The sequence below is a fragment of the Austrofundulus limnaeus genome, unplaced genomic scaffold, assembly GCF_001266775.1.
Source record: "Austrofundulus limnaeus strain Quisiro unplaced genomic scaffold, Austrofundulus_limnaeus-1.0 Scaffold210, whole genome shotgun sequence".
Classification (NCBI taxonomy): domain Eukaryota; kingdom Metazoa; phylum Chordata; class Actinopteri; order Cyprinodontiformes; family Rivulidae; genus Austrofundulus; species Austrofundulus limnaeus.
This window is the reverse complement of record NW_013952612.1, coordinates 822747-834653: the sequence shown is the minus strand read 5'-3', so window position 1 is coordinate 834653 and position 11907 is coordinate 822747. Positions and strand designations below refer to the sequence as shown.

General features: G+C 42.1%; 2 protein-coding genes across 3 annotated transcripts in view; both read right to left on the bottom strand.

Moving 5' to 3' along the window:
* vcam1b (vascular cell adhesion molecule 1b) overlaps nt 1-4629 on the bottom strand; it is a 20100-nt gene extending 15471 nt beyond the window's left edge. Inside the window, exons 1-5 of the mRNA XM_014019168.1 lie at nt 4382-4629; nt 2606-2908; nt 2234-2533; nt 1270-1527; nt 920-1186 (exon numbers count right to left, since the gene is read on the bottom strand). Of these exons, the coding sequence (XP_013874622.1) occupies nt 920-1186; nt 1270-1527; nt 2234-2533; nt 2606-2908; nt 4382-4418 (1165 nt within the window). The 5' untranslated portion in view covers nt 4419-4629. The remainder of the gene's footprint in view (nt 1-919; nt 1187-1269; nt 1528-2233; nt 2534-2605; nt 2909-4381) is intronic.
* Nucleotides 4630-5806: 1177 nt separating this feature from the next.
* cdc14ab (cell division cycle 14Ab) overlaps nt 5807-11907 on the bottom strand; it is a 36600-nt gene continuing 30499 nt past the window's right edge. The window contains exons 12-16 of one of the 2 annotated variants that reach the window (XM_014019164.1): nt 11514-11611; nt 11209-11256; nt 11007-11135; nt 10413-10773; nt 5807-7659 (exon numbers count right to left, since the gene is read on the bottom strand). In XM_014019164.1, coding sequence (XP_013874618.1) covers nt 7630-7659; nt 10413-10773; nt 11007-11135; nt 11209-11256; nt 11514-11611 — 666 coding nt within the window. In that variant the 3' untranslated portion in view covers nt 5807-7629. The remainder of the gene's footprint in view (nt 7660-10412; nt 10774-11006; nt 11136-11208; nt 11257-11513; nt 11612-11907) is intronic. The other variant, XM_014019165.1, reaches the window with a different exon arrangement.

Below are 11907 nucleotides of genomic sequence, written 5' to 3'. Positions count from 1 at the left end.
ATAATGCTACAACTGCTAATGATGTTACTGCTAATAATGCTACAACTGCTAATGATGCTACTCCTAATAATGCTACAACTTCTAATGATGTTACTGCTAATAATGCTACAACTGCTAATGATGCTACTACTGCTAATGCTACTGCTGATACTACTACTGCTATTGATGATACTGCTATCAATGCTACTACTGCCAATGATGCTTCTGCTAATAAGAATACAACTGCTAATTATGCTGCTAATGATGCTAATAATAACACTTTTTATTTAAAAAAATCACTTCAAGACACAAAGACACTGTACAAACATCAATCAATCAGTGAAATATTAGACATTAAAAACAATTTAAAAAAGGTGGGTCTACTGCTAATAATGCTATTGCTAATAGTTCTGCTAATGCTAATGCTATGACTGCCAATGATGCTTCTGCTAATAAGACTACAACTGCTAATTATGCTGCTACTAATGATGCTATTGCTAATGCTACTACTGCTATAGATGTTGCTACTGTTAATAGTGATACTGCTAATGTTATTGCTAATGCTACTTCTGCTAACAATGCTACTGCTAATGTTGGTGCTGCTAATGATGCTAATAATAACACTTTTTATTTAAAAAAATCACTTCAAGACACAAAGACACTGTACAAACATCAATCAATCAGTGAAATATTAGACATTAAAAACAATTAAAAAAGGTGGGTCTACTGCTAATAATGCTATTGCTAATAGTWCTRCTAATGCTAATGCTATGACTGCCAWTGATGCTACAACTCAATCAAAAATTTGATTGTAAAATTTTTTCTTATTGAAAATTTTGTTTGATTGAATGATAAAAAAAGCAAAATGTTCTCCATAGCCTTTTGCTTTTTTGAAGCTATAGCTATCTATTAGCTACTTTTAGCTTTTAGCTAGCATTACCTCTGACCKTGACGTTCCTGGACGCCAGCTGGAAGCTGATCTGGTTTGAGGCTTCACACAGGTAGAGGGCGGAGTCTCCCAGGGAAGCAGCATGGATGCTGAAACTGAGAGGGGAGGCGGAGTCAGTCACCAGTAGCTCCTCCCCCTCCCTCTTCAGGCTCAATGTGGGGGGTGGACTTCCATCAGAGTGACAGGTAAATGTCAGCTCTTGGCCCTCCATCACTACCTCACCTGGACTCACTGACATGGAGGTGTTGGTGGGTGGAGCTATGTGAGGTGACAGACAGGTGTGTCAAGGTCACAAAAGACCAAAACAAAGATTGTAAATGAAACAGGAGCTTCACTCTCACCCAGAACAGTGACATTTACAGCGACTGTGTCGCTTCCTTCTGTGTTCCGAGCCTCACACTCGTATCGACCAGCGTCATAAAGTCTCACTGCTGGAAAGACCAGCTGACCTCCAAGTCCTTCCAGAGTCCGTCCGTCCATCGCCCTGACGCTCCAGGAGATGTTCGGCTGAGGGTTTCCCTCGGCTGAGCAGTTCAGAGTGAGCGGAGAGCCCGTCATCACGACCACAGGTTCTGAAAACTCTACGACAACTGGAGCATCTGCAGGAGAGAGGAAGGAGGAGGAGTTGAGTTTCAGAGGGAGGAGTTAGGACTAAGAGGGAGGAGTCAGGGGATGATTCAGGAGGAAGAGGGGTCAGGACTCTGAGGGAGGAGGGGTCAGGACTCAGAGGGAGGAGGGGTCAGGACTCAGAGGGAGGAGGAGTCAGGACTCAGAGGAGGAGGAGTCAAGATTCAGAGGGAGGAGTCGGGATTCAGAGGGAGGAGTCGGGATTCAGAGGGAGGAGTCGGGATTCAGAGGGAGGAGTCGGGATTCAGAGGGATGAGTCGGGATTCAGAGGGAGGAGCCATGATTCAGAGGGAGGAGCCATGATTCAGAGGGAGGAGCCATGATTCAGAGGGAGGAGCCATGATTCAGAGGGATGAGTCGGGATTCAGAGGGATGAGTCGGGATTCAGAGGGATGAGTCGGGATTCAGAGGGATGAGTCGGGATTCAGAGGGATGAGTCAGGATTCAGAAGGATGGGTCAGGATTCAGAAGGAGGGGTCAGGATTCAGAAGGAGGAGTCAGGATTCAGAAGGAGGAGTCAGGATTCAGAAGGAGGAGTCAGAATTCAGAGGAGGAGTCAGGATTCAGAGGGAGGAGTCGGGACTCAAACTCAGTCAATCGGACTCAGATGTGGACCACAGGAGACCACCTGAGTCTAGTGGACTAAGCTCAGACAAACAGACCTGKATCGTGACTCACAGAGGATGTTTAGGGAGACGGTGGTCTCTCTGGTCTGGTTCTCAGCTGGCAGATCCTCCATGTCCAGCGTGGCCCTGCAGGTGATGTTCCCTCCTGAGTCCTGGATCTGGAGCTGGTGCTCAGACCCAAGCAGGAGGGACGTAGACGCTCCCAAGGTGCTCTTCAGAGCCGTGCCTCCTTTAAGCCAGGTGAGGGTCAGAAAACCATCGGGGTACAGGTGAGGCACCTGGCAGGTCAGCGTGGACTCTGGTCCCAGTCTCAGCTGGTCCTGACCCGTGACCACAGGGTCTGAGGGGAAGGCTGGTACCAGAGGGGACACAGGTCAGGGTCTAAAAGTTAAACCAGGTAAAAAGACCAGGTGAGAGGACTCACAGTAGACCCTGACTGAGGTCCGTCTCTGTCTGCGCTCGTCTCCACAGAGGACCTGACAGACCAGCAGTCCTTCGTCCTCCGTCTTCACGGGGTCAAAGGTCAGCAGGGACTCTGTCCTGTTGGTGTGGACCGCCGCGGACAGAGGACGGTCTCCCAGCCTGAACCAGGACATTCTCGGGGCCGTGGGACAGTCCTGGACACTACAGAGCAGCTGCTGGCGCTCGCCCAGGCCGAACAGCGGCGCCCTGGGGACCACGTCCACACGCAGACCCTGAACGCACCACGAGGACATGAGGAGGACAGCTGTGGAGGGAACCAGAACCGTGTTAGAAAAAACTGCTGGTTCTGACCCAGTTAGGACTCTATTTTGTCCTCTAATAAAGCTGTTAAGAATCAGTTAATTAAAACGTAATCATTGTGGTTTTAGCTGTTTATACGTCACAACGTTCGGCTCATTCAGCTGATGGACTTCTAGGTTTTCTAAATTTTCTAAACATTCAACTTCTTTTACAAAAACTTCCTCTGCTGAAAGTCATCAAGATCTTTTCTATTTCTTTAAAAACATTTCTGCTTCGGCTGCTGGCTGTTCTTTTCTCCTGACACTTTTAGCTTCTGTTCAGCTTCTTTGAGCTTWTAAGCATCATTTAGCTCAGTTTAGTTTTTTAGCTCCTTTTATACCCCCTTTAGCTGATTCAGCTTCTTTTAACCAGTTCTCTGTAGTTTAGCTACTGTTCAGCATCTTTTAACCAATTCTCTGTAGTTTTAGCTACTGTTCAGCTTCTTTTAACCAATTCTCTGTAGTTTTAGCTACTCTTCAGCTTCTTTTAACCAGTTCTTCTCTGTAGTTTTAGCTACTGTTCAGCTTCTTTTAACCAATTCTCTGTAGTTTTAGCTACTCTTCAGCTTCTTTTAACTAATTCTTCTCTGTAGTTTTAGCTACTGTTCAGCTTCTTTTAACCAATTCTCTGTAGTTTTAGCTACTGTTCAGCTGCTTTAAGCTTTTATGTATCATTTAGCTCCCTTTAGATTTTTAGCTCTTCTTTTGCTCCATTTAGCTTATCTGTTCAGCTTCTTTAACAAAATTCAGCTGTTATTCAGAGCTCAGTTTAGCTACTTTCAACTCAGCTTTGTAGCTTCTATGTAGCCTTCTGCTCCTTTTAGCTAACATGTTGCTACTTCTACAGGTTTTAATGACAGAAAATGTTCTTTAATAAAAACTTGATGCTGTTTGAATCAAAAGGAAACTTTGATTTAAAATGAGCTTAAATGTTTTCGGCTCACAGCAGGTTCTGGAGGCCCTTCAGCTGTGAACTTGTTTTTTTTTTTCTGTTTAAAATGAGTCTGATGTTGAAACGTTCAATTAAACCTGGACTGACTCAGAAAAACAAAACAGAAAAACAGCCGAACGTCACAGACTCTCAGCAGAATGAGTCAAACTGTCAGAATAAAAGATTCAGAACAATAAAAGAAATATAAATAATCTGAGCTTACATCACAGCTGCTATAAACACATAAATATAAAACAAGAAATTTAATTTACTGATGAATAATCAACCTAATAATCCAGTTTTAAGCCTTTAGATTAAACCAAAGTGAGGAAGAGGAGCCTCACAGTCTTCTCTGGTCTTTTACAGAATAAATCTGGATGTTTTCCTCTTTTCTCCTGGTTTTAATCCCTCCTGTTGTTATTCAAATGAAGACRGAGCAGCTGAACCAGTTGATGAGAGGTTTCACAGAAAACCAGCTCCCATCAGATTCAATAAAACTGAATCTCACCTGAGAGCAGCTGAACAAAGATCCTGTGTTCAGACATCTTCACCACGCTGATGGCTGCACGAACAGATGAACGGATGGTTGGATGAACGGATGGATGAGAGGTTGGATGAACGAGCGTCGTCTCCTTTGTGTTTCTGTTTCAGAGTCTGGAGCAGAAAATGAGCTGGACAGATGAAAGACCAGAGGACGTGTGAACGCCCCCCCTCTGATCAGCTGCTGAGTCCACGGCGCCCCCTGCTGGACAGAACAGGAAGTGTTTAACCTTTCATTAACCTTTCATCACAACTCGTTTTATTTGTGTGTCTTACCCTCCTCCTCCTCCTCCTCCTCCTCCTCTTCAGATATGCAGGTGAAACCAGGCGTGGTGGTAGCTGAGAGTCATCTTCATCCCTCTGAGCACCAACAGATCAGAGGGAAGGTGGTGGGCACAGTTCCCCTAAAGCACTAATGGGGGAACTAATTTCCTGATTAGTGATTTTGCTCATTTTAAAATGTATTAGTGGATTAGCACTTGCTAAATTTATAGGCTAAATTTAGAAGCACTAACTGAGGTCTATAAATGTTATTGATCAACATTAATGTTAACAGCTGAGGGTGAAAACTGTCATTTTGTTCATGTGTGTCACTGATCCACCAGCTGACAATATATCAACAAAGAAATCCAGTCCAGCTGTGGAATGTGAATAAATCTAMAGAGAGCAACATGACAACATGTGACTCATGTCTGCTGAGGATTCATTATTTTAGTGCTTTACAATCAGCTTTTGCTAAAAATTTCAGTGCGTTAGTGCTTTAGAATTAGGGGACCTAAATATTAGAGTTAATGCTTTAGAATTAGGGGACCTAAATATTAGAGTTAGTGCTTTAGAATTAGGGGACTTAAACATTAGAGTTAATGGTTTAGAATTAGGCGACCTAAATATTAGTTTGTGCTTTAGAATTAGGGGACCTAAATATTAAGAGTTAATGCTTTAGAATTAGGGGACTTAAAACATTAGAGTTAATGCTTTAGAATTAGGGGACCTGAATATTAGAGTTAGTGCTTTAGAATTAGGGGACCTAAATATTAGAGTTAGTGCTTTAGAATTAGGGGACCTAAATATTAGAGTTAATGCTTTAGAATTAGGGGACCTAAATATTAGAGTTAGTGCTTTAGGTTTAGTGGAACTAATTTTTAGATTAGTGCTTCCCCCCACTGGTGGTGGGCGATATGAATTCAGTCAAGGAACGTGTGTTTCATTCAGAAAGATTTATTTTTGGTTTCTCATCAGTTTTATTAATTTTATTATAAATAATTTGCTCCTTGACAAAATAACATCTTATCAAGTGGAACATGAAGTATTTTGCAAACAGGTGCTGATTAACACAAATATTTGAATAAACTTATTGGAGACTTTAGGATCCATTGATTCACAGAAACACAAATTAACTCCAGAAGTCATTTTATTAGAAACAGTAAAGACAAAATATCTACATTATTACTGTCTGAACTTCCCTTTAAGTTTAAGGGAAAAAAAGACATTCGTGAGTAAAAACAGCGGCAGTTCATTTCAAAATAAAAGTATTTCCTTCTTTGCTACATTTCCAGGCCGTTCACCAAACGTAGCTATAAAATGTTTAAAGGGGTAGTTTGGATCTTTGAAGTGGAGTTGTGAATATCTCACCTGTTGCAGATATATCAAACAGTTCACTTCTAAATGTCTGAACTGTCACTTTAAGGCACTTCAGGTCCGTTTAACTCKAGGCTGGAGGAAGTAACAGTCAGATCGATCAGTTTGATCGTTTATTCTTCAAGTTTTAATTTGTGACACAGACAAACCCGTCAGCCAATCAGGACCTGAAGCTACGAACGACCACAGATCTGATGAAGGCACCGAAGTCACGTCTGAACAGAACCTCAACACGAGGCGGTTTCATCAAAAACAAGACGACACTACAGAGTTCTGGAGTCCAAACTGAGGGCGGACGAATCCTTCGCTACTTTCACTTTCAGGATCGTTGATCCGTCGTTAACTGTCAAACCAAACCCTGAACAGGCTGTGATAAACCTCACTGACCCTCATTTCCTGCAGCCAACCCTCCAGCTTCCTGTCMGGATCCGGTCCGGTCCGGTGTCAGACACTGCAGTCGTTTTATTTCTCAAAACAGATCTGAAGGATTTATTTTTTCAAATTAGCAACAGTTTGAGTGAAAAAATTAGTCTCATAATAAAAACAACAAAATAAAGTTTAATAAAGATATTTGTTTCAACCTCCTGCTGCTCTTAGATCAAAACCATTCACGAGGTCTCAGTTTGACCTCAGGTCAGCTGGAGGGTTTTAATAAAATCTCTCTCATAAAATTAGTTTAAATTTTATTTCGTCTTCACCCTACTGCTGCTCTGGGTTAAAGGCTTTAAATGTTAAATACGGATCATAAATCTGATGATTTTTTGTTTTGGCCTCTCTCTTCCACAGAGAACAGGTTATCTGGTCCGCTCCTTCTACAAAAACATAAATAAATAAAGCTCCGTGAATCTCTGCTGTTCGTCTCATTGCTCGAGTTCAAAGACTCGTCTGAAACAGGTAAGACACTAACTTCATAACATCTCCACTTGACCTCATTAAAGTGTCTGGAGTGGCCTTTTGTTGAGTTAAAGCAGAGTGCGATAAAACATTTAAAGTGTTTATTAATCTGCTGAAAGAAACACTTTATTAATAAAAAWAACATTAAAAAGCCCAAAACGTTAAATATTCAACATCCATAAATTSACATTTATTTGTTTTTGTGTRAAACTGATCTCCAGATGAGTTTATGTTTCTTTTATAAATAACTTCTTATTCTGGTGATATTATTAAAAACTAAAATCTGGTTTCTTTATTAAAAAAATAAAATTATCCGTCTTTATTCTCAGTCTGGTTAAAAAAATAAACCCTAAAAGTTGCTTTAAGGCACGGCCCGCACGTTTGATTCTGACCCGAAACCATAAAACCCAAACAGAACCTTGCTCAGGTGTAAATACTGTAACCATGACGAGAGCCTCTCGCCGTCTGCAGACACATAAAAAAACAACTAAATATTTTCTATCGTTAACACAAAAATATAGTTTCTTCTGTGACAAATGATATAAAATCTGTTTCTCTTCAGCCAAACACGCGTGTAGATCACAACATATTTACACACAGTTCAGTCCTGAGAGGGGAAGCCTCTCGCTATGTCACTTCCTGTCCACACTGAGGGGGGCGGGGTCTCAGGTGGGACCTCTAGTTTTAGTACTGGATGTAGTCCGACCGAAGAGACTGAAAAACAAACAGATTGAAACATTTTGAGTCAAAGATGGAGAGAAAATAAACAAAAATACGAACRACAACAAATCAAACTCRAGCTTCTGAAAACATTAAAGAGTCTTTGATCTTTTTATGATTTATGGCTCAGATCGAGTCAGAGAACTCTAACATTAAAGTGTCTGCGACATCAAAGTTTTGCTATAAATATCAATGCATTTTTGGAAAGACAACATTATCAACATWTTACAAAACAAATTTTACACAGCTCGGATGAAGAGTTGTTGAAATATTTGCAAGTAAAATAACAGGAAGTGATGTCACAGGAGAATGTCAGCATGTGAACAGAGTGTTACTAAAATGACTAACAGACTGTAGAGAATTTGTTTCTTCAATTTATTTTGAGCTACRATCAAAGAGAGATGAAGAAGAGTCAGAGTTTCAATAATAGTTTCAATAAACAAAGACCAGAGAGTTTTCTTTCTTAAAGAGTTCCCCTTTGATGTCACTTCCTGTTTCACTTTGGCTGAGTCAAGTTCAAAAGAAAATATAACAGTTATGAGACAAAATGAGTAAATTATAAAGAATTATGTTACGTTTAAAAGGATCCCCGATTAGTTGTAACATTAGACTTTATTTTATAAACATATATTTTAACTGTAAAATAAAGACTGTAAAAATACTGTAGGATGTTTAGTTTTTATCATTTTTTAACTAAAAGTTTTAAAATATATTTTAACACGGACGGGGACATTTTATTTCCACGCAAAGCATTCTGGGTAAATGATGACGTGGAYAGGTCCTCGGTGCGAGGCTGCTAGCGAGCTATATCCACCCTGAAGGTTAATCTTGGACAATATCTGATGATCGACTCTTTTAAATGAAACCAGAGAGCGTTGACAGAGAGGAGAAGGTAGAAATGACTCAGCCTGGAACTGAAAATATGGATGGAGGACAACAGAGCTGCTTCATGGAAGAACAACCTCAGCTTAGCCTGTTAGCTTTAGCATTAGCCCTGACGCTATCACCATATATATGTATTAGCTCAGCGCTACACATTCTCCTCTCGTCACTGAGGTCCTCCATCCACATGACAGAGAGGGGAACACAAAAATGACTCAGCTTCAACTGAAAATATGGATGGAGGACCTCAGGTTAGCTTGTTTGTCGCGCTAGCGCTGAGCTAATACATATAAGGTAATATAGCATCGGCGCTAGCACATAAGCTAACAGTCTAAGCTGAGGTTGTTCTTCCATGAAGCAGCTCTGTTGTCCTCCATCCATATTTTCAGTTCCAGGCTGAGTCATTTCTACCTTCTCCTCTCTGTCAACGCTCTCTGGTTTCATTTAAAAGAGTCGATCATCAGATATTGTCCAAGATTAACCTTCAGGGTGGATATAGCTCGCTAGCAGCCTCGCACCGAGGACCTATCCACGTCATCATTTACCCAGAATGCTTTGTGTGGAAATAAAATGGCTCCGTCTGTGTTAAAATATATTTTTAAAAAATTATAAAACTAAACATCCTACAGTATTTTTACAGTCTTTATTTTACAGTTAAAATAAATGTTTATCAAATAAAGTCTAACTAATCAGGGATCCTTTAAAAAGGTGTTTACTTTAACTTTTTATATTTAATATGCACGTCACAGGCACTTAAAAAAAGCTAAAGAAGTTTTTATCTCATCTGAAGACAAGCAGAGCTCCGTCTCTTCAGCTTGTATCTGAACACCACAGAAATGACACACGAGACGAACAAAATAAAAACACAAACATGACCGACCTGCAGAACGAAAGGGTTTGAGTTAAATAAACTGTAATCCATCTAAATGTTTATAATCGTTCACTCAGTTCATGTTTCTAAACAATAAAAATGAAGTTTTGTTGTTTAGAGTTTGAATAAATTCACTCAGTTTGAGCAAACGCAGAAACAAACTTGAAACGTCTCGGCGGTGAGGATTTAATGCGTCCTGATGAATCTCAGCAGCAGCGTTTGGTCAGAGTGAGTTAGTGAGGTTAAAGGGATAGTTCGTCCATCTTTAAAGGGACATCAGCTTAAAACAGAGCCGAGGAGGAGGAGGCAAAGATCTGCACCCTGGCTAGGCTAACAGCTAGCTAAAACTGAATTTTTAGTTTTATAATCTGGATGAAGACTTTTGCCTCTTTCTAGAAACCTCCAGCTGATAAGGAACTAATTATTGATTATTAGACAGATGTTAAGACCGTCCTTTAAGATATTAGTAAACAGAAAACAAAATAAAACCACAGATTCCCTGCTTGACCCAAAGAACCAGAGGATTCTGCCRAGTTACGGTTCAATAAAACATCAAAGACAGATGACATCATCACTTTATTCACCCCCCTGCTGCCCTGGGGTCAAAACCACTCGAGACCTCSGGGGTCGTTTTGATCCAGGGGCAGCAGGAGGGTGAAAACAGATCCAACATTTAAAAGGAACTGTGAGGTCAGAGTGACGTTTAAAACTTCATTCTGTTGTTTTTGTTTGTTTGTTTGTTTGTTTACATCTCGTCACCTGACCTCTTTAGTTCAGTCAAACAAGGAAACAGGAAACAAAAATAAATAAATAAATAAAAATAAAAGCACGTCAGGAGCACACCAGAAGCAGACGTTTTATAAAACTGCAGATTCATTTATTTTGTGACATTTTTAAAAATGGCCGTCTCTGGTGTGTTGCTGACATCAGGACAGAAAGCACCTATCAGAAGAAAGGGGCGGGGTTTCAGCTGCTGCTGTGACGGAGGACTTACAGGTATGGAGCGGCTCAGATAGCGTCCCGAGGGGCCCTTCATGGCACTGTAGGGCCCRTGGCCCCTGTAGGGGTCCTGATGCGTCGGATGGATATAACCTTTGCCAGCAGGTGGCGCCACGGAGCCGCCGTACAGGGCGCCGCCGCCGCCGCTGTTGTTGTTGACCTCCTGCTGCAAACTGTGAGGTCCGTTAGCGTAGCAAGACAGAGGGGGCGGGGCCATCGATGAGGGGGAGGAGCTTAAAGACACAGTCGGGGGAGAAGACGGAGGGGCGGAGGAGTAYGTTGTCGTCTTGTTCTCCGCGATGTCGGCGTTGTAGAGGTCGCCGAGAGAGCTGGCCAACCGCGAACTGAAGGCGGAGCTGAGGTCAGCAGGAGGGGGAGGGGCAAATACATCAAACAAACATGAAACGTCAACAAAACAAACAACATGAAACGTCAACAAAACAAACAACATGAAACGTCAACAAAACAAACGGGAGACTTGACCTAAATCAGCTGAATTTAATGATCAAAAAAAGCAGGATCAGATGGTAAAGATTGTGAGGCGATGAAGAGGAGCGGGAGTCACACAGGAAGTCAGCTGAGCTCTGACCTTCTGATGTTCGACGCCATCGATGAAGAGTTCCTCCCGATCCTTTTGGCTGCAGCTGAAGCAGAGGATGATGGGAACTTGGAGGGCTTGAGGGTGGAGGCGGAGCCATGACCGACGCCCATTGACAACCTGAACAGAAAACCTGATCATCAACTGCGTCGACGCGATTAAACACCACGAAGTGACGGGAGGAAGGTCGTACCTGAGAGGCTGAGTACCTGAGCGGCTCTGCAGCTTCATCTCATCGACTCTGAAAACCAGACCAGACCCGTTAGTCCACACCCAGACTGGACCCATTAGTCCACACCCAGACTGGACCCATTAGTCCACACCCAGACTGGACCCATTAGTCCACACCCTGAACTTTAACAGATTAAAGTTTTAAAGGTTCTAGAAACTGGCTCACATTCGAAACCAGTAGAACCAAACAAAAGATGGTTCTTAAATTTCTAACTCATGTTGTTCTATGAAACACAAAGAGAACTGTTCTGGTTCTGGTTCTGGTACCTCAGATTTGTGGTGGCGAGTGATCGAGGGGGACGTCGACTCTTCAGGGCTCTCAGTTTGTCGCCCTGCGTCAGACCTGAACTGTCTGTAAGGTCCCCCTGCAGGACAAAACAAGATCCTCATGAAAGCAAGAAGAACAAAAAATAACCTGAAAATCTGAACTTCAGCTGGCATTAAGCTACTCTCAGCCGGCATTAAGCTACTCTCAGCCGGCATTAAGCTACTCTCAGCCGGCATTAAGCTACTCTCAGCCGGCATTAAGCTACTCTCAGCCGGCATTAAGCTACTCTCAGCCGGCATTTAGCTACTCTCAGCTGGCATTTAGCTACTCTCAGCTGGCATTTAGCTACTCTCAGCTGGCATTTAGCTACTCTCAGCTGGCATTTAGCTACTC